This window comes from Giraffa tippelskirchi, chromosome 12 (genome assembly GCF_054371585.1).
Source record: "Giraffa tippelskirchi isolate mGirTip1 chromosome 12, T2T-mGirTip1v1.2.pri, whole genome shotgun sequence".
NCBI classification, from domain to species: domain Eukaryota; kingdom Metazoa; phylum Chordata; class Mammalia; order Artiodactyla; family Giraffidae; genus Giraffa; species Giraffa tippelskirchi.
This window is the reverse complement of record NC_137286.1, coordinates 70801264-70823098: the sequence shown is the minus strand read 5'-3', so window position 1 is coordinate 70823098 and position 21835 is coordinate 70801264. Positions and strand designations below refer to the sequence as shown.

Below are 21835 nucleotides of genomic sequence, written 5' to 3'. Positions count from 1 at the left end.
AACACAAAGCTTCTCAAGGATGTGTCTCCAAACAGACAAAGAACACCAACACAACAAGCCTGTGAAAACTAGGGAAAGGTCTGAAGGGACACCAGACTGAGGAAGACACACACAGAGTATCCCGGATGATGTCCAGCACGGAGGGCCTGAAGAAACAACAGTCTAGTTGCACTCCCTCAGGCCTGTGTGACCCTGGATGAGGCCTCTGTTTCCCGGTGGCTCTGAGAGATGGACAGGGAGGAAGGGGAAGAGAAATCACTTGCATTTCTAATACTCACAGCAAAGTCTTCCAATGAGAAGGGAATTATCACCCCCACTGACAATGCCATGCACTGAAGTGATACCCACGAGTCCATCTAACCCAGAAGGGAAGGAAGGACCTGTTCTCACAAAACGGCGAGAGATGGAAGAAGGAAGATCAAGCCCACACCAATCACTGGAAAGAGAAGCTGTGCTCAGGGCTTGAAAGAATTCCTATTGGGAAAATGATGTCACAGCCCCACAAGGCAATCCACAGCTTGGATGCTATTCCTCCCAAAATGCCAATGCATTGTCGCACCGAACAAAGAACTGCAAAAGGGGTTACGGAAACAGAAAAGAGCCTAAATTGTCAATACAATCCGACGAAAAAGCCCCGATACGGACATCCAAGGTTGTGTGAAAGGAAATTAGATGACCAAACTAGGATCCTCAGGAGCGTATCGGAGAAGGCGATGGCGACCCACGCCAGTACTCTTGCCTGGAAAATGCCCTGGACGGAGGAGCCTGGTAGGCTGCAGGCCATGGGGTCGCGCAGAGTCAGACACGACTGAAGTGACTTAGCCGCAGCGGCAGCAGCAGGACAGTATGCTATTGGGAATACAACAACACACACAGATCCAGATCGATGGAATAAAGTTGAGGGTCCAGAAACAAACCCCGGCATCCATGGTCAACTCATCTCTGACACAGAAGGGGAGAATATCCAAATGGGAACAAGAAAGCCTCTTCAATAAATGGCCATGGGAAAACCAGACAGCTACATCTGAAGAACGCTATTGGTTTTGATCTCACACCACCTCAATATCGGGGAAAAACCTCACCCTAAAGACTGATGTCATGAGATAGCTAGAAAGAAGCGTAGGTCAAAGGCTCCTTAACATCAGAGTCTCCTTGCCATTTGCTGGGCGGAGGTAGAAATGGGTCTCTTCAAGTAAGGGAAAGAGGGAAACGAAGTACACCAATGGGTTTCCATCCAATGGAACCTCTTCACAACAGAGAAGCTAAGCATTCACAGATGCAAAAGATAGGAAACGGAACATGAGAGACTCCTTGCAAGTGGTGTATCTGAGAAGGGGTTCATATGGAAAGAGACGAAGAATGCACAGCACTCAGATTCCAAGAAACACCACCACCACCCTTGACCCTTCCCCCATGACCAACTCCGACCTAAAGCCTTTCTCTCCCTCTAACCCATCCCTAAAACATAACCCTCATCTAATCATATACATGTGCATTCCTAGCATCCATCCATCCACACACGAGAGAGAAAGAGGAAGACACAGACTGAATCGAGAAAGGAAAAGAGAGGGACACAGCCAGAGAGAGACACGGAACCAAAGAGAGGAAAGGAGTCGATGGTCCAGACTTTTCATCAATCTGTCTCGAAGGTAGAAGCAATGACAGCGCCCATCCACCCCAGAAGGGGGAAAAGGACGGAAGGTTTGGAGAGGAAAAGACAAGAACGCAGGGAGCCATTAGAAGCTCAGCCACCCGCAGAAGCCGAGCTGGGACACTTGAACAGAATCTCAATGGAAACAGAGGACCAGAAAGTTGGCTACTCTTTTCTATAAGAGAGGGAGACCTTCGAGTCTTCCTTTCGGGCCTCCAACTTGGATGTGGGGTCTCAAAACAGTCAGGAGGGGCAGTGCCTTTTCCTGGGTACCACGGCGCATCCAGGCCTCGTTCTGCCCCATTCTGTGCTGTGTCAGCCCTGGATGGAGTCTTTCTTTCTGAAGTCTCAGCGCACAAGCTCCACGTGATATCGGCCCCAGGTGGAGAGGCATGGAGCTGCTCGTAGGCCGACAGACCTAGGAAACAGATGGGAGAATGACCCCCACTCTGCAGATGGAGAGACTGGGGAAACCCTGAGGGGCATATGCTTGTCCAGGGCCACACCACTTATGAGAAGAAGGAGCCTGGTCTGAGAGCAGCGGGGTCCTCGGAGCTCAGGCCCTGGCTGCACCCAGGCCTCCCCAGGGCTGTGGGCTGGGCTGTGTGGCTGTCACTGTGCCTGCACATGGCCTAAGGGGGGTGGTCGAGCAGTCAGAAACCCAGAGATTCCCTTGGGAAGTTTTGGGGAAGGGACCTCAGCACGAACCCCAGGAAATGATGTCACCTGCCGGCAACAGAACCCAACAGAACCCGCAACCCGGGTATCCAGGCCTCCAGAGCGGAGAGGAGCCCCCAGCCAGATCTCTTGCTGCCAGGATGTTCTGCTGTTTGCCCCTGCCCAGAGGCCGGGGCCTCAGGAGAGCTCACAGGCAGTGTGCGTGGGCACCCTGTTGACGTTGGCTCAGGGCACCCCCGAGAGGCCTCTGGCCCTCTGCCCGGAGAAACAGAAAGGTAACACGGGGAGCCCCAGGCCGGGCCAGGCCACCTCTCCCATGCCACCCGGAAACACCGGGTCCTTTGCCTGTGTGTGTGGATGCGGGTTTCTCGGGGTGTGTCTCCCTCAAGGAAGCCCAGGCGGATGTGGGGTCAGAAGCCTGCGGACAAGTTGTGTCCACACCCCAGGGGAGATCAGGCTGGCTGGGATGGGAACAGTGCGGGCAGGGCCGGCCGCCCAGGCTGACCTCACACCCTCAGGTGGGTCTCTTTCCTCCCGGGTGGGGATCTGAGCAGACACACGTCTCTGACCCTTCTGGGAAGAGAAGTTCGAGCAGGCAGAAGCAGCGGCTCCACTGGCCAGGCCCAGCTCGGAAAACTCCCAGCACGGCTGGCTGACGGTCACTGTCGTTGCAGAGCTTCCCACGTGATGAGGCCGAGGACGGGGACACCCCGTCCACCTCCCGGAGGGAGGGGTCGGAGCACCAACCCCCCGCCCGTGAGGCCCAGTGCAGGCTCCAGGTGAGCGTGCCCACGGAGGCATCAGCCCCACCGGGGGCGAAGCGGAGGCGGGGAAGGCCTGCTGCCGAGACACCGCCCAGGATACACCCGGCGGCCCAGTCTGAGGCTGCCACGGAGCTCAGCACACCCGGCTCCGACCCAGAGTCCCGAGAACCCCGGCCTCTGAGGCAGCAGGAGGACCTGGAGCCCAGCACGCCAGAGCACAGAGGTAAGGACGCTGGGGCTGGTGCACGGGAGTGTGTGGGGAGGGGGTGCTGAGCTACACAGGGACGAGTCCCCGAAAGATGCTGCTGGGCCTGCAGCAAGCGCTGGCCTCACACCCCCACCCCTATCTTGCACACTTCAGTCCCAAAAGACATCCAACCCTGGGTATTCTTTCGGAATCTCTTGGAAGCTTTCTGTCCCGGGATACGCACATGCCAAGGCTGGTCTGTGGGCAAACTTTGCTTCTCCCCCAGCTCTAGCACTGGCCTCCAACTGGAACCAGGCTCCACTTCCCAGACCTGTGCCTACAGAGGTGGTGGCTCCAGGTGCAGGACCCAGGGATCCACCGAGGGCAGATGGAGAACCGAGCCTTGCCCTCGAAGAGACACCAGGCCAGCTGGGTACTGGCCAGCACACCGGGCAGATCGGATTTCCGTGCCTGCAGGACCCCCAGCCCCAGGCACTGATGTCCCACCCCCTCAGCCAGAACCTCCACCTCCACGTGCACCTGTACCTGCTCGGGCTTTGGCAGGAGAACCCGAGGCAGAGGAGGAGTCACCGCCTCAGCAGGGAGAGCCTGCCCTGGCTCCCGCGCAACACCCAGACGCCGACGATGACTCACCCGCCCCTGCAGGAAGAACGAGCCCCCGCTCTGGACAGAGACCCAGAGCCCTTGCCGGAAACACCATGTCCAGGGGAGCGGTCGGCTCTGCCGCCTCCATCCCTGTCTGCTCACCGTGGACGCCGGCAACTCGGTCTGCCCCCAGGGGACATGGAGTTCCTTTCCCCTGAGCTGCTTTGCATTTGGTTTGTTTCCACCTTTCTGGTGATGTTTTACTTTTTGTATGGTTTCGTCTATTTTTGTTGGTTAAGTTGGGATTAGTAAACTTTTTCATCATTGTTGCAATTTGGGACACTGTTGTGTAACTCTGGTGATACGGTGTTACCATCACCACTCTGTAGTTTCAGACCCGTTCGATCTTTATGCCCCACCCGCCAACAAAGCCTGGGTTCAAGGCAAGCAGGCCCTGTTCATCCCTCCCCCCGATCCTGACCACAATTTCATCTTTTCTTTCTGCATTCCTTCCTATATTCTTGGTGTCCCCAATCAATGACTCTCAGTGAGATGACTGAAGGAGTTTTTTTCGGACTCTCCACCTACTGTAAGACTCCATTGGAGAGTTCTCATTTTTATGTCATTTGAACTAGCCTTTGATAGCTGAAAGGACGGTGTACGTCCTTTCAAGATATCATGTGCCAAACGAAGCCCTTTTGGCAAATGCCATCATTATCTCCAGGCAGGCATTGCTGTTTGAAGGGTGACATCTCAGCCAGAAGGCAGAGGCTGAGCTCCTCTTGTTGCACCAGCTCCCAAAAGAAGCCAAGAAAGGGAGCTGGAACAACAAACCACCCCAACGCCCAGGAAAGCGTTCTTCACGACAGAAGGCTAGCAAATGACCCAACAACCTTGTGGCCCAGAACCCCTCTAGAAAAATCACTGTTCCATACAAAAGAGAAACACATGGGAAGTTCCAAGGAGAGGCAATGCCCATGGCCAGTGTACTTTAGAGACGGCCTGACCGCTCCGGGGAAGACACGCACCGACGGAACCCCTTGGGTAACAGCAGTGAGAGTCCTCACCGTCGTAAGGGTTTCCTCTGGGGACAACCTGCCCTGGGCACCACATGAGGGAGCAGACCGGCTTCTCTTCCTCTGCCCCCACACCACTCACTCATGAAGGCAGCTCAGGTGTTCTCATGCCCTGCCTGCCTGCCTGCCTGCCTGGCTCATCCGTGAGCTGTGACCACCTCCAGGGCAGGACTCCACCTTCTCCTCTCTGTGTACCGTGAATCTGCACACAGTGGGCTTTCAGAACCTTAGGAGACTTGAGCCATTCCCACTCGAGCCAGAACCCTCCCCAGGAAGGAAAACAGCTGTGGAGTCATTTTGGCCCCAGCACTGGTTCCCAAACCCTGGCGGCTCCTACAGCCTCTACGGTGTGAAGAGGGAGGTCCCTTTTGACAGAGCTTTCCGGCTGTCAGATCGAAGCTGTTGTTTCACTGTCAGCTGTGTCTCTGCCGTTGCAGCCAGGTGGGCCACGCTGCTCCAAAGGAGCTCACAAGCTGAGTTGCAAGGGAGGTATTGAGAGGACAGGGATGGCTACAACGTGCTGCAAACTGAGTGAGGGTCCCCACAATCCTCAGCAAAGGTCTGTGGTGTGCAAGTGGGGAGTAGAGGGCCCCCAAGTTCCAAAGGAAGGGAGGTACTCGGGAGATAAAGCCCTTGGCTGCTGTGGTAGCAGCTGCAGATGGCAGCTCGTCCACAGTGCACTTCGAATGAGGTCATATGAGCGGGACTCTGGAAATGGCTCCGAAATCCAGAGAAAGGGGTCAGGGTATGTGGGAATCCGGCGGGGGTGGGGGGTGGATGAAGGAAGGTGTCCTTCCTCTCTCCAGTGCAATTTGGTTTGGTGAGTCTCAAAGCTACCAGATGGCACTTCCCAAGTCAGGCCCCCGCAGGAATCAGGGTGGGCTGCGTGCCTCGGCCCCTGCCACAGGGACAAGCCACACCAGTGGCCTCCCTGAGCTCAAATGGCCGGATCTGGGGGTTCCGTCTGGGTGCACACCTCCTTGCTGTGGCCAAGTTCCCCCCTTCTCTGAGCACCAGCTTCATCATCCTCTCGAATGAGGACATCGATTGCTACCTTGGCACGTTACTCTCTTCATCCTGTGAAGACTCATTAGGCTTATCCTACAATTACTAGCTGGCCCGAAGAGATATCTCCTGAATCCAGATTAAGCTGGAGTCTCCCAGGCTCATCTGGCATGTCTTCCCTGAAGTCTGCCAAAACCCACACCCTTGCATTTCCAGGGACTCCCCTTAGCCGGCTGGGCAGAAAACCCAGCATGGTTCAAACAAGCTGACAGACAAGCGGGAGAGGACTCACGGGCAGACGGCCTCCGTCAGGTCTCGGGTGGAGCTCTGGGACCACAGCAGCAACGGGCCATCCCAGCCCCTGGGCTCAGCAGCGCCCTCATTCTCAGGCCGGCGGCTCTGCCCTGAGGGGAGCAGGAAGGTCACCAACTGCCGCAGGCGGACCTCAAGCCCCTCCCACTGCTGGAGCCTGACCTCCCCCGGCCCCACCCCTTCCCCTACCCCAGCAGGACGAGAGCTCGTCTTCCCCTGGCTTCCAACGTGAGGCCCGGCCCTGGGCCCCGATTGGGCACTGCCCCAGTCCGGAGCCAATCACAGTGGCCAGGGAGGTGGAACGCACCGATTGGCCAGGGCCAGGTCATGTGACCATGCTCCCCAGGAAACTCAAATATTACCAAGATTCCCTAACAAACCAATGAACAAAATTATCCAGTAAAGGCAAACCGTACTTTTTAATGAGGCCGATGTCACAGAAAAAAAAAAAAAATGCTTCACAATGAACTGCTCAAGGAAGCTACTAAATAAACTTTCAGAAAAGTTAAGTAGTTTTTTTTTTTTTTTTTAATAGGGTGACGGAGAGCTATACCTTTCCCATCTATGTGAATTTAGGTTTAAACTAGATTTCCCTTGGCTATTATATACGACAAAAAAACCCCACATCACCCCCTTTCACTCCCCCCACCCCCCAAAAGTGTTTTAGTCTATTGAGTTTTTGTGTCCTCAGTTGTGTCTGATTCACGGCAACTCACGAACTCTACACAGCCAGGCTCTTCCGTCCATGGAATTCAGGGCAATTTTTTTCTGTCACAGTAAATGCCCACCCTGGGTGATCCAAAGGCAAGGGCTCAGAGGCTCCTGAGAGTCTAACTCCTTTCAGCCGAGCACAGAGCTGGCTCCTCACTGGGATGCCTGTGGCCTGGGGCTCCCAGAGGGGAGAGCAGCACTCGCCCCACCGTGTGGTCACTGCTGGAAGTGCAGGCTGCTCCTCACTCCCCCTTGACAGTGTCCCTGAGGGCAGAACAGTGGGAATCTACTCAAGGTGGAAATGCAAACTCCCATGCAACCAAACTTCCCACAAGGTCTCCAAAACCACTCAGGAACAGGGAATTGGAAACTGCAGGGCATGACATGAATGGAGATGGAGACTTGACACCTTACACCGAGTTCACTTCCAGTTATCCCTAGACAAAGTTTCCATGAAAACTTGTCACAAATCTAGAAGAACAATGAGCAGAAACCGGACACGTGCTTTGAGTCTTCACACACAAAACTAAAAGGCAGTCCACAAAACAACCCAGAGAATACAGTGGACTTTGCAAAATCAAAGATATCTACTGTGGGAAAGACCTCATTACAAAAGCAAAAGACAGGTCATACATCGCGAGACGAATGAGTGGAAACACAAAGCTTCTCAAGGATGTGTCTCCAAACAGACAAAGAACACCAACACAACAAGCCTGTGAAAACTAGGGAAAGGTCTGAAGGGACACCAGACTGAGGAAGACACACACAGAGTATCCCGGATGATGTCCAGCACGGAGGGCCTGAAGAAACAACAGTCTAGTTGCACTCCCTCAGGCCTGTGTGACCCTGGATGAGGCCTCTGTTTCCCGGTGGCTCTGAGAGATGGACAGGGAGGAAGGGGAAGAGAAATCACTTGCATTTCTAATACTCACAGCAAAGTCTTCCAATGAGAAGGGAATTATCACCCCCACTGACAATGCCATGCACTGAAGTGATACCCACGAGTCCATCTAACCCAGAAGGGAAGGAAGGACCTGTTCTCACAAAACGGCGAGAGATGGAAGAAGGAAGATCAAGCCCACACCAATCACTGGAAAGAGAAGCTGTGCTCAGGGCTTGAAAGAATTCCTATTGGGAAAATGATGTCACAGCCCCACAAGGCAATCCACAGCTTGGATGCTATTCCTCCCAAAATGCCAATGCATTGTCGCACCGAACAAAGAACTGCAAAAGGGGTTACGGAAACAGAAAAGAGCCTAAATTGTCAATACAATCCGACGAAAAAGCCCCGATACGGACATCCAAGGTTGTGTGAAAGGAAATTAGACGACCAAACTAGGATCCTCAGGAGCGTATCGGAGAAGGCGATGGCGACCCACGCCAGTACTCTTGCCTGGAAAATGCCCTGGACGGAGGAGCCTGGTAGGCTGCAGGCCATGGGGTCGCGCAGAGTCAGACACGACTGAAGTGACTTAGCCGCAGCGGCAGCAGCAGGACAGTATGCTATTGGGAATACAACAACACACACAGATCCAGATCGATGGAATAAAGTTGAGGGTCCAGAAACAAACCCCGGCATCCATGGTCAACTCATCTCTGACACAGAAGGGGAGAATATCCAAATGGGAACAAGAAAGCCTCTTCAATAAATGGCCATGGGAAAACCAGACAGCTACATCTGAAGAACGCTATTGGTTTTGATCTCACACCACCTCAATATCGGGGAAAAACCTCACCCTAAAGACTGATGTCATGAGATAGCTAGAAAGAAGCGTAGGTCAAAGGCTCCTTAACATCAGAGTCTCCTTGCCATTTGCTGGGCGGAGGTAGAAATGGGTCTCTTCAAGTAAGGGAAAGAGGGAAACGAAGTACACCAATGGGTTTCCATCCAATGGAACCTCTTCACAACAGAGAAGCTAAGCATTCACAGATGCAAAAGATAGGAAACGGAACATGAGAGACTCCTTGCAAGTGGTGTATCTGAGAAGGGGTTCATATGGAAAGAGACGAAGAATGCACAGCACTCAGATTCCAAGAAACACCACCACCACCCTTGACCCTTCCCCCATGACCAACTCCGACCTAAAGCCTTTCTCTCCCTCTAACCCATCCCTAAAACATAACCCTCATCTAATCATATACATGTGCATTCCTAGCATCCATCCATCCACACACGAGAGAGAAAGAGGAAGACACAGACTGAATCGAGAAAGGAAAAGAGAGGGACACAGCCAGAGAGAGACACGGAACCAAAGAGAGGAAAGGAGTCGATGGTCCAGACTTTTCATCAATCTGTCTCGAAGGTAGAAGCAATGACAGCGCCCATCCACCCCAGAAGGGGGAAAAGGACGGAAGGTTTGGAGAGGAAAAGACAAGAACGCAGGGAGCCATTAGAAGCTCAGCCACCCGCAGAAGCCGAGCTGGGACACTTGAACAGAATCTCAATGGAAACAGAGGACCAGAAAGTTGGCTACTCTTTTCTATAAGAGAGGGAGACCTTCGAGTCTTCCTTTCGGGCCTCCAACTTGGATGTGGGGTCTCAAAACAGTCAGGAGGGGCAGTGCCTTTTCCTGGGTACCACGGCGCATCCAGGCCTCGTTCTGCCCCATTCTGTGCTGTGTCAGCCCTGGATGGAGTCTTTCTTTCTGAAGTCTCAGCGCACAAGCTCCACGTGATATCGGCCCCAGGTGGAGAGGCATGGAGCTGCTCGTAGGCCGACAGACCTAGGAAACAGATGGGAGAATGACCCCCACTCTGCAGATGGAGAGACTGGGGAAACCCTGAGGGGCATATGCTTGTCCAGGGCCACACCACTTATGAGAAGAAGGAGCCTGGTCTGAGAGCAGCGGGGTCCTCGGAGCTCAGGCCCTGGCTGCACCCAGGCCTCCCCAGGGCTGTGGGCTGGGCTGTGTGGCTGTCACTGTGCCTGCACATGGCCTAAGGGGGGTGGTCGAGCAGTCAGAAACCCAGAGATTCCCTTGGGAAGTTTTGGGGAAGGGACCTCAGCACGAACCCCAGGAAATGATGTCACCTGCCGGCAACAGAACCCAACAGAACCCGCAACCCGGGTATCCAGGCCTCCAGAGCGGAGAGGAGCCCCCAGCCAGATCTCTTGCTGCCAGGATGTTCTGCTGTTTGCCCCTGCCCAGAGGCCGGGGCCTCAGGAGAGCTCACAGGCAGTGTGCGTGGGCACCCTGTTGACGTTGGCTCAGGGCACCCCCGAGAGGCCTCTGGCCCTCTGCCCGGAGAAACAGAAAGGTAACACGGGGAGCCCCAGGCCGGGCCAGGCCACCTCTCCCATGCCACCCGGAAACACCGGGTCCTTTGCCTGTGTGTGTGGATGCGGGTTTCTCGGGGTGTGTCTCCCTCAAGGAAGCCCAGGCGGATGTGGGGTCAGAAGCCTGCGGACAAGTTGTGTCCACACCCCAGGGGAGATCAGGCTGGCTGGGATGGGAACAGTGCGGGCAGGGCCGGCCGCCCAGGCTGACCTCACACCCTCAGGTGGGTCTCTTTCCTCCCGGGTGGGGATCTGAGCAGACACACGTCTCTGACCCTTCTGGGAAGAGAAGTTCGAGCAGGCAGAAGCAGCGGCTCCACTGGCCAGGCCCAGCTCGGAAAACTCCCAGCACGGCTGGCTGACGGTCACTGTCGTTGCAGAGCTTCCCACGTGATGAGGCCGAGGACGGGGACACCCCGTCCACCTCCCGGAGGGAGGGGTCGGAGCACCAACCCCCCGCCCGTGAGGCCCAGTGCAGGCTCCAGGTGAGCGTGCCCACGGAGGCATCAGCCCCACCGGGGGCGAAGCGGAGGCGGGGAAGGCCTGCTGCCGAGACACCGCCCAGGATACACCCGGCGGCCCAGTCTGAGGCTGCCACGGAGCTCAGCACACCCGGCTCCGACCCAGAGTCCCGAGAACCCCGGCCTCTGAGGCAGCAGGAGGACCTGGAGCCCAGCACGCCAGAGCACAGAGGTAAGGACGCTGGGGCTGGTGCACGGGAGTGTGTGGGGAGGGGGTGCTGAGCTACACAGGGACGAGTCCCCGAAAGATGCTGCTGGGCCTGCAGCAAGCGCTGGCCTCACACCCCCACCCCTATCTTGCACACTTCAGTCCCAAAAGACATCCAACCCTGGGTATTCTTTCGGAATCTCTTGGAAGCTTTCTGTCCCGGGATACGCACATGCCAAGGCTGGTCTGTGGGCAAACTTTGCTTCTCCCCCAGCTCTAGCACTGGCCTCCAACTGGAACCAGGCTCCACTTCCCAGACCTGTGCCTACAGAGGTGGTGGCTCCAGGTGCAGGACCCAGGGATCCACCGAGGGCAGATGGAGAACCGAGCCTTGCCCTCGCAGAGACACCAGGCCAGCTGGGTACTGGCCAGCACACCGGGCAGATCGGATTTCCGTGCCTGCAGGACCCCCAGCCCCAGGCACTGATGTCCCACCCCCTCAGCCAGAACCTCCACCTCCACGTGCACCTGTACCTGCTCGGGCTTTGGCAGGAGAACCCGAGGCAGAGGAGGAGTCACCGCCTCAGCAGGGAGAGCCTGCCCTGGCTCCCGCGCAACACCCAGACGCCGACGATGACTCACCCGCCCCTGCAGGAAGAACGAGCCCCCGCTCTGGACAGAGACCCAGAGCCCTTGCCGGAAACACCATGTCCAGGGGAGCGGTCGGCTCTGCCGCCTCCATCCCTGTCTGCTCACCGTGGACGCCGGCAACTCGGTCTGCCCCCAGGGGACATGGAGTTCCTTTCCCCTGAGCTGCTTTGCATTTGGTTTGTTTCCACCTTTCTGGTGATGTTTTACTTTTTGTATGGTTTCGTCTATTTTTGTTGGTTAAGTTGGGATTAGTAAACTTTTTCATCATTGTTGCAATTTGGGACACTGTTGTGTAACTCTGGTGATACGGTGTTACCATCACCACTCTGTAGTTTCAGACCCGTTCGATCTTTATGCCCCACCCGCCAACAAAGCCTGGGTTCAAGGCAAGCAGGCCCTGTTCATCCCTCCCCCCGATCCTGACCACAATTTCATCTTTTCTTTCTGCATTCCTTCCTATATTCTTGGTGTCCCCAATCAATGACTCTCAGTGAGATGACTGAAGGAGTTTTTTTCGGACTCTCCACCTACTGTAAGACTCCATTGGAGAGTTCTCATTTTTATGTCATTTGAACTAGCCTTTGATAGCTGAAAGGACGGTGTACGTCCTTTCAAGATATCATGTGCCAAACGAAGCCCTTTTGGCAAATGCCATCATTATCTCCAGGCAGGCATTGCTGTTTGAAGGGTGACATCTCAGCCAGAAGGCAGAGGCTGAGCTCCTCTTGTTGCACCAGCTCCCAAAAGAAGCCAAGAAAGGGAGCTGGAACAACAAACCACCCCAACGCCCAGGAAAGCGTTCTTCACGACAGAAGGCTAGCAAATGACCCAACAACCTTGTGGCCCAGAACCCCTCTAGAAAAATCACTGTTCCATACAAAAGAGAAACACATGGGAAGTTCCAAGGAGAGGCAATGCCCATGGCCAGTGTACTTTAGAGACGGCCTGACCGCTCCGGGGAAGACACGCACCGACGGAACCCCTTGGGTAACAGCAGTGAGAGTCCTCACCGTCGTAAGGGTTTCCTCTGGGGACAACCTGCCCTGGGCACCACATGAGGGAGCAGACCGGCTTCTCTTCCTCTGCCCCCACACCACTCACTCATGAAGGCAGCTCAGGTGTTCTCATGCCCTGCCTGCCTGCCTGCCTGCCTGGCTCATCCGTGAGCTGTGACCACCTCCAGGGCAGGACTCCACCTTCTCCTCTCTGTGTACCGTGAATCTGCACACAGTGGGCTTTCAGAACCTTAGGAGACTTGAGCCATTCCCACTCGAGCCAGAACCCTCCCCAGGAAGGAAAACAGCTGTGGAGTCATTTTGGCCCCAGCACTGGTTCCCAAACCCTGGCGGCTCCTACAGCCTCTACGGTGTGAAGAGGGAGGTCCCTTTTGACAGAGCTTTCCGGCTGTCAGATCGAAGCTGTTGTTTCACTGTCAGCTGTGTCTCTGCCGTTGCAGCCAGGTGGGCCACGCTGCTCCAAAGGAGCTCACAAGCTGAGTTGCAAGGGAGGTATTGAGAGGACAGGGATGGCTACAACGTGCTGCAAACTGAGTGAGGGTCCCCACAATCCTCAGCAAAGGTCTGTGGTGTGCAAGTGGGGAGTAGAGGGCCCCCAAGTTCCAAAGGAAGGGAGGTACTCGGGAGATAAAGCCCTTGGCTGCTGTGGTAGCAGCTGCAGATGGCAGCTCGTCCACAGTGCACTTCGAATGAGGTCATATGAGCGGGACTCTGGAAATGGCTCCGAAATCCAGAGAAAGGGGTCAGGGTATGTGGGAATCCGGCGGGGGTGGGGGGTGGATGAAGGAAGGTGTCCTTCCTCTCTCCAGTGCAATTTGGTTTGGTGAGTCTCAAAGCTACCAGATGGCACTTCCCAAGTCAGGCCCCCGCAGGAATCAGGGTGGGCTGCGTGCCTCGGCCCCTGCCACAGGGACAAGCCACACCAGTGGCCTCCCTGAGCTCAAATGGCCGGATCTGGGGGTTCCGTCTGGGTGCACACCTCCTTGCTGTGGCCAAGTTCCCCCCTTCTCTGAGCACCAGCTTCATCATCCTCTCGAATGAGGACATCGATTGCTACCTTGGCACGTTACTCTCTTCATCCTGTGAAGACTCATTAGGCTTATCCTACAATTACTAGCTGGCCCGAAGAGATATCTCCTGAATCCAGATTAAGCTGGAGTCTCCCAGGCTCATCTGGCATGTCTTCCCTGAAGTCTGCCAAAACCCACACCCTTGCATTTCCAGGGACTCCCCTTAGCCGGCTGGGCAGAAAACCCAGCATGGTTCAAACAAGCTGACAGACAAGCGGGAGAGGACTCACGGGCAGACGGCCTCCGTCAGGTCTCGGGTGGAGCTCTGGGACCACAGCAGCAACGGGCCATCCCAGCCCCTGGGCTCAGCAGCGCCCTCATTCTCAGGCCGGCGGCTCTGCCCTGAGGGGAGCAGGAAGGTCACCAACTGCCGCAGGCGGACCTCAAGCCCCTCCCACTGCTGGAGCCTGACCTCCCCCGGCCCCACCCCTTCCCCTACCCCAGCAGGACGAGAGCTCGTCTTCCCCTGGCTTCCAACGTGAGGCCCGGCCCTGGGCCCCGATTGGGCACTGCCCCAGTCCGGAGCCAATCACAGTGGCCAGGGAGGTGGAACGCACCGATTGGCCAGGGCCAGGTCATGTGACCATGCTCCCCAGGAAACTCAAATATTACCAAGATTCCCTAACAAACCAATGAACAAAATTATCCAGTAAAGGCAAACCGTACTTTTTAATGAGGCCGATGTCACAGAAAAAAAAAAAAAAATGCCTCACAATGAACTGCTCAAGGAAGCTACTAAATAAACTTTCAGAAAAGTTAAGTAGTTTTTTTTTTTTTTTAATAGGGTGACGGAGAGCTATACCTTTCCCATCTATGTGAATTTAGGTTTAAACTAGATTTCCCTTGGCTATTATATACGACAAAAAAAACCCACATCACCCCCTTTCACTCCCCCCACCCCCCAAAAGTGTTTTAGTCTATTGAGTTTTTGTGTCCTCAGTTGTGTCTGATTCACGGCAACTCACGAACTCTACACAGCCAGGCTCTTCCGTCCATGGAATTCAGGGCAATTTTTTTCTGTCACAGTAAATGCCCACCCTGGGTGATCCAAAGGCAAGGGCTCAGAGGCTCCTGAGAGTCTAACTCCTTTCAGCCGAGCACAGAGCTGGCTCCTCACTGGGATGCCTGTGGCCTGGGGCTCCCAGAGGGGAGAGCAGCACTCGCCCCACCGTGTGGTCACTGCTGGAAGTGCAGGCTGCTCCTCACTCCCCCTTGACAGTGTCCCTGAGGGCAGAACAGTGGGAATCTACTCAAGGTGGAAATGCAAACTCCCATGCAACCAAACTTCCCACAAGGTCTCCAAAACCACTCAGGAACAGGGAATTGGAAACTGCAGGGCATGACATGAATGGAGATGGAGACTTGACACCTTACACCGAGTTCACTTCCAGTTATCCCTAGACAAAGTTTCCATGAAAACTTGTCACAAATCTAGAAGAACAATGAGCAGAAACCGGACACGTGCTTTGAGTCTTCACACACAAAACTAAAAGGCAGTCCACAAAACAACCCAGAGAATACAGTGGACTTTGCAAAATCAAAGATATCTACTGTGGGAAAGACCTCATTACAAAAGCAAAAGACAGGTCATACATCGCGAGACGAATGAGTGGAAACACAAAGCTTCTCAAGGATGTGTCTCCAAACAGACAAAGAACACCAACACAACAAGCCTGTGAAAACTAGGGAAAGGTCTGAAGGGACACCAGACTGAGGAAGACACACACAGAGTATCCCGGATGATGTCCAGCACGGAGGGCCTGAAGAAACAACAGTCTAGTTGCACTCCCTCAGGCCTGTGTGACCCTGGATGAGGCCTCTGTTTCCCGGTGGCTCTGAGAGATGGACAGGGAGGAAGGGGAAGAGAAATCACTTGCATTTCTAATACTCACAGCAAAGTCTTCCAATGAGAAGGGAATTATCACCCCCACTGACAATGCCATTCACTGAAGTGATACCCACGAGTCCATCTAACCCAGAAGGGAAGGAAGGACCTGTTCTCACAAAACGGCGAGAGATGGAAGAAGGAAGATCAAGCCCACACCAATCACTGGAAAGAGAAGCTGTGCTCAGGGCTTGAAAGAATTCCTATTGGGAAAATGATGTCACAGCCCCACAAGGCAATCCACAGCTTGGATGCTATTCCTCCCAAAATGCCAATGCATTGTCGCACCGAACAAAGAATTGCAAAAGGGGTTACGGAAACAGAAAAGAGCCTAAATTGTCAATACAATCCGACGAAAAAGCCCCGATACGGACATCCAAGGTTGTGTGAAAGGAAATTAGACGACCAAACTAGGATCCTCAGGAGCGTATCGGAGAAGGCGATGGCGACCCACGCCAGTACTCTTGCCTGGAAAATGCCCTGGACGGAGGAGCCTGGTAGGCTGCAGGCCATGGGGTCGCGCAGAGTCAGACACGACTGAAGTGACTTAGCCGCAGCGGCAGCAGCAGGACAGTATGCTATTGGGAATACAACAACACACACAGATCCAGATCGATGGAATAAAGTTGAGGGTCCAGAAACAAACCCCGGCATCCATGGTCAACTCATCTCTGACACAGAAGGGGAGAATATCCAAATGGGAACAAGAAAGCCTCTTCAATAAATGGCCATGGGAAAACCAGACAGCTACATCTGAAGAACGCTATTGGTTTTGATCTCACACCACCTCAATATCGGGGAAAAACCTCACCCTAAAGACTGATGTCATGAGATAGCTAGAAAGAAGCGTAGGTCAAAGGCTCCTTAACATCAGAGTCTCCTTGCCATTTGCTGGGCGGAGGTAGAAATGGGTCTCTTCAAGTAAGGGAAAGAGGGAAACGAAGTACACCAATGGGTTTCCATCCAATGGAACCTCTTCACAACAGAGAAGCTAAGCATTCACAGATGCAAAAGATAGGAAACGGAACATGAGAGACTCCTTGCAAGTGGTGTATCTGAGAAGGGGTTCATATGGAAAGAGACGAAGAATGCACAGCACTCAGATTCCAAGAAACACCACCACCACCCTTGACCCTTCCCCCATGACCAACTCCGACCTAAAGCCTTTCTCTCCCTCTAACCCATCCCTAAAACATAACCCTCATCTAATCATATACATGTGCATTCCTAGCATCCATCCATCCACACACGAGAGAGAAAGAGGAAGACACAGACTGAATCGAGAAAGGAAAAGAGAGGGACACAGCCAGAGAGAGACACGGAACCAAAGAGAGGAAAGGAGTCGATGGTCCAGACTTTTCATCAATCTGTCTCGAAGGTAGAAGCAATGACAGCGCCCATCCACCCCAGAAGGGGGAAAAGGACGGAAGGTTTGGAGAGGAAAAGACAAGAACGCAGGGAGCCATTAGAAGCTCAGCCACCCGCAGAAGCCGAGCTGGGACACTTGAACAGAATCTCAATGGAAACAGAGGACCAGAAAGTTGGCTACTCTTTTCTATAAGAGAGGGAGACCTTCGAGTCTTCCTTTCGGGCCTCCAACTTGGATGTGGGGTCTCAAAACAGTCAGGAGGGGCAGTGCCTTTTCCTGGGTACCACGGCGCATCCAGGCCTCGTTCTGCCCCATTCTGTGCTGTGTCAGCCCTGGATGGAGTCTTTCTTTCTGAAGTCTCAGCGCACAAGCTCCACGTGATATCGGCCCCAGGTGGAGAGGCATGGAGCTGCTCGTAGGCCGACAGACCTAGGAAACAGATGGGAGAATGACCCCCACTCTGCAGATGGAGAGACTGGGGAAACCCTGAGGGGCATATGCTTGTCCAGGGCCACACCACTTATGAGAAGAAGGAGCCTGGTCTGAGAGCAGCGGGGTCCTCGGAGCTCAGGCCCTGGCTGCACCCAGGCCTCCCCAGGGCTGTGGGCTGGGCTGTGTGGCTGTCAATGTGCCTGCACATGGCCTAAGGGGGGTGGTCGAGCAGTCAGAAACCCAGAGATTCCCTTGGGAAGTTTTGGGTAAGGGACCTCAGCACGAACCCCAGGAAATGATGTCACCTGCCGGCAACAGAACCCAACAGAACCCGCAACCCGGGTATCCAGGCCTCCAGAGCGGAGAGGAGCCCCCAGCCAGATCTCTTGCTGCCAGGATGTTCTGCTGTTTGCCCCTGCCCAGAGGCCGGGGCCTCAGGAGAGCTCACAGGCAGTGTGCGTGGGCACCCTGTCGACGTTGGCTCAGGGCACCCCCGAGAGGCCTCTGGCCCTCTGCCCGGAGAAACAGAAAGGTAACACGGGGAGCCCCAGGCCGGGCCAGGCCACCTCTCCCATGCCACCCGGAAACACCGGGTCCTTTGCCTGTGTGTGTGGATGCGGGTTTCTCGGGGTGTGTCTCCCTCAAGGAAGTCCAGGCGGATGTGGGGTCAGAAGCCTGCGGACAAGTTGTGTCCACACCCCAGGGGAGATCAGGCTGGCTGGGATGGGAACAGTGCGGGCAGGGCCGGCCGCCCAGGCTGACCTCACACCCTCAGGTGGGTCTCTTTCCTCCCGGGTGGGGATCTGAGCAGACACACGTCTCTGACCCTTCTGGGAAGAGAAGTTCGAGCAGGCAGAAGCAGCGGCTCCACTGGCCAGGCCCAGCTCGGAAAACTCCCAGCACGGCTGGCTGACGGTCACTGTCGTTGCAGAGCTTCCCACGTGATGAGGCCGAGGACGGGGACACCCCGTCCACCTCCCGGAGGGAGGGGTCGGAGCACCAACCCCCCGCCCGTGAGGCCCAGTGCAGGCTCCAGGTGAGCGTGCCCACGGAGGCATCAGCCCCACCGGGGGCGAAGCGGAGGCGGGGAAGGCCTGCTGCCGAGACACCGCCCAGGATACACCCGGCGGCCCAGTCTGAGGCTGCCACGGAGCTCAGCACACCCGGCTCCGACCCAGAGTCCCGAGAACCCCGGCCTCTGAGGCAGCAGGAGGACCTGGAGCCCAGCACGCCAGAGCACAGAGGTAAGGACGCTGGGGCTGGTGCACGGGAGTGTGTGGGGAGGGGGTGCTGAGCTACACAGGGACGAGTCCCCGAAAGATGCTGCTGGGCCTGCAGCAAGCGCTGGCCTCACACCCCCACCCCCATCTTGCACACTTCAGTCCCAAAAGACATCCAACCCTGGGTATTCTTTCGGAATCTCTTGGAAGCTTTCTGTCCCGGGATACGCACATGCCAAGGCTGGTCTGTGGGCAAACTTTGCTTCTCCCCCAGCTCTAGCACTGGCCTCCAACTGGAAACAGGCTCCACTTCCCAGACCTGTGCCTACAGAGGTGGTGGCTCCAGGTGCAGGACCCAGGGATCCACCGAGGGCAGATGGAGAACCGAGCCTTGCCCTCGCAGAGACACCAGGCCAGCTGGGTACTGGCCAGCACACCGGGCAGATCGGATTTCCGTGCCTGCAGGACCCCCAGCCCCAGGCACTGATGTCCCACCCCCTCAGCCAGAACCTCCACCTCCACGTGCACCTGTACCTGCTCGGGCTTTGGCAGGAGAACCCGAGGCAGAGGAGGAGTCACCGCCTCGGCAGGGAGAGCCTGCCCTGGCTCCCGCGCAACACCCAGACGCCGACGATGACTCACCCGCCCCTGCAGGAAGAACGAGCCCCTGCTCTGGACAGAGACCCAGAGCCCTTGCCGGAAACACCATGTCCAGGGGAGCGGTCGGCTCTGCCGCCTCCATCCCTGTCTGCTCACCGTGGACGCCGGCAACTCGGTCTGCCCCCAGGGGACATGGAGTTCCTTTCCCCTGAGCTGCTTTGCATTTGGTTTGTTTCCACCTTTCTGGTGATGTTTTACTTTTTGTATGGTTTCGTCTATTTTTGTTGGTTAAGTTGGGATTAGTAAACTTTTTCATCATTGTTGCAATTTGGGACACTGTTGTGTAACTCTGGTGATACGGTGTTACCATCACCACTCTGTAGTTTCAGACCCGTTCGATCTTTATGCCCCACCCGCCAACAAAGCCTGGGTTCAAGGCAAGCAGGCCCTGTTCATCCCTCCCCCCGATCCTGACCACAATTTCATCTTTTCTTTCTGCATTCCTTCCTATATTCTTGGTGTCCCCAATCAATGACTCTCAGTGAGATGACTGAAGGAGTTTTTTTCGGACTCTCCACCTACTGTAAGACTCCATTGGAGAGTTCTCATTTTTATGTCATTTGAACTAGCCTTTGATAGCTGAAAGGACGGTGTACGTCCTTTCAAGATATCATGTGCCAAACGAAGCCCTTTTGGCAAATGCCATCATTATCTCCAGGCAGGCATTGCTGTTTGAAGGGTGACATCTCAGCCAGAAGGCAGAGGCTGAGCTCCTCTTGTTGCACCAGCTCCCAAAAGAAGCCAAGAAAGGGAGCTGGAACAACAAACCACCCCAACGCCCAGGAAAGCGTTCTTCACGACAGAAGGCTAGCAAATGACCCAACAACCTTGTGGCCCAGAACCCCTCTAGAAAAATCACTGTTCCATACAAAAGAGAAACACATGGGAAGTTCCAAGGAGAGGCAATGCCCATGGCCAGTGTACTTTAGAGACGGCCTGACCGCTCCGGGGAAGACACGCACCGACGGAACCCCTTGGGAAACAGCAGTGAGAGTCCTCACCGTCGTAAGGGTTTCCTCTGGGGACAACCTGCCCTGGGCACCACATGAGGGAGCAGACCGGCTTCTCTTCCTCTGCCCCCACACCACTCACTCATGAAGGCAGCTCAGGTGTTCTCATGCCCTGCCTGCCTGCCTGCCTGCCTGGCTCATCCGTGAGCTGTGACCACCTCCAGGGCAGGACTCCACCTTCTCCTCTCTGTGTACCGTGAATCTGCACACAGTGGGCTTTCAGAACCTTAGGAGACTTGAGCCATTCCCACTTGAGCCAGAACCCTCCCCAGGAAGGAAAACAGCTGTGGAGTCATTTTGGCCCCAGCACTGGTTCCCAAACCCTGGCGGCTCCTACAGCCTCTACGGTGTGAAGAGGGAGGTCCCTTTTGACAGAGCTTTCCGGCTGTCAGATCGAAGCTGTTGTTTCACTGTCAGCTGTGTCTCTGCCGTTGCAGCCAGGTGGGCCACGCTGCTCCAAAGGAGCTCACAAGCTGAGTTGCAAGGGAGGTATTGAGAGGACAGGGATGGCTACAACGTGCTGCAAACTGAGTGAGGGTCCCCACAATCCTCAGCAAAGGTCTGTGGTGTGCAAGTGGGGAGTAGAGGGCCCCCAAGTTCCAAAGGAAGGGAGGTACTCGGGAGATAAAGCCCTTGGCTGCTGTGGTAGCAGCTGCAGATGGCAGCTCGTCCACAGTGCACTTCGAATGAGGTCATATGAGCGGGACTCTGGAAAGGGCTCCGAAATCCAGAGAAAGGGGTCAGGGTATGTGGGAATCCGGCGGGGGTGGGGGGTGGATGAAGGAAGGTGTCCTTCCTCTCTCCAGTGCAATTTGGTTTGGTGAGTCTCAAAGCTACCAGATGGCACTTCCCAAGTCAGGCCCCCGCAGGAATCAGGGTGGGCTGCGTGCCTCGGCCCCTGCCACAGGGACAAGCCACACCAGTGGCCTCCCTGAGCTCAAATGGCCGGATCTGGGGGTTCCGTCTGGGTGCACACCTCCTTGCTGTGGCCAAGTTCCCCCCTTCTCTGAGCACCAGCTTCATCATCCTCTCGAATGAGGACATCGATTGCTACCTTGGCACGTTACTCTCTTCATCCTGTGAAGACTCATTAGGCTTATCCTACAATTACTAGCTGGCCCGAAGAGATATCTCCTGAATCCAGATTAAGCTGGAGTCTCCCAGGCTCATCTGGCATGTCTTCCCTGAAGTCTGCCAAAACCCACACCCTTGCATTTCCAGGGACTCCCCTTAGCCGGCTGGGCAGAAAACCCAGCATGGTTCAAACAAGCTGACAGACAAGCGGGAGAGGACTCACGGGCAGACGGCCTCCGTCAGGTCTCGGGTGGAGCTCTGGGACCACAGCAGCAACGGGCCATCCCAGCCCCTGGGCTCAGCAGCGCCCTCATTCTCAGGCCGGCGGCTCTGCCCTGAGGGGAGCAGGAAGGTCACCAACTGCCGCAGGCGGACCTCAAGCCCCTCCCACTGCTGGAGCCTGACCTCCCCCGGCCCCACCCCTTCCCCTACCCCAGCAGGACGAGAGCTCGTCTTCCCCTGGCTTCCAACGTGAGGCCCGGCCCTGGGCCCCGATTGGGCACTGCCCCAGT

At 55.5% G+C, this 21835-nt stretch overlaps 1 protein-coding gene and 2 long non-coding RNA genes across 3 annotated transcripts in view; 2 read left to right on the top strand and 1 right to left on the bottom strand.

Annotated features, from left to right (window-relative positions):
• Positions 1 to 21835, bottom strand: part of LOC145529707 (uncharacterized) — a 1704434-nt gene that overhangs the window by 1323525 nt on the left and 359074 nt on the right. The window contains exons 45-47 of the long non-coding RNA XR_014071296.1: positions 21547 to 21658; positions 13904 to 14015; positions 6260 to 6371 (exon numbers count right to left, since the gene is read on the bottom strand). This is a non-coding gene — a long non-coding RNA (uncharacterized LOC145529707). The remainder of the gene's footprint in view (positions 1 to 6259; positions 6372 to 13903; positions 14016 to 21546; positions 21659 to 21835) is intronic.
• Positions 2422 to 4219, top strand: LOC145529719 (uncharacterized). Its single transcript, XR_014071309.1, has 3 exons — positions 2422 to 2604; positions 3004 to 3316; positions 3567 to 4219. It is a non-coding gene; the product is annotated as an uncharacterized LOC145529719 (long non-coding RNA).
• On the top strand, positions 14444 to 19506 carry LOC145529558 (uncharacterized). The gene is made up of 3 exons (XM_081550141.1): positions 14444 to 17891; positions 18291 to 18603; positions 18854 to 19506. The coding sequence occupies exons 1-3, from the start codon at positions 17655 to 17657 to the stop codon at positions 19480 to 19482; spliced, it is 1179 nt and encodes a 392-aa protein (XP_081406267.1). The 5' UTR covers positions 14444 to 17654; the 3' UTR covers positions 19483 to 19506.

Excerpts from the sequence above, each read along its gene's own strand:
- LOC145529558 (XM_081550141.1), top strand. The coding sequence starts at position 17,655 with ATGATGTCACCTGCCGGCAACAGAACCCAACAGAACCCGCAACCCGGG. Across the intron at positions 17,892-18,290 it reads CTGCCCGGAGAAACAGAAAG|AGCTTCCCACGTGATGAGGC; the intron begins GTAACACGGGGA and ends CTGTCGTTGCAG. Across the intron at positions 18,604-18,853 it reads CAGCACGCCAGAGCACAGAG|CTCTAGCACTGGCCTCCAAC; the intron begins GTAAGGACGCTG and ends CTTCTCCCCCAG.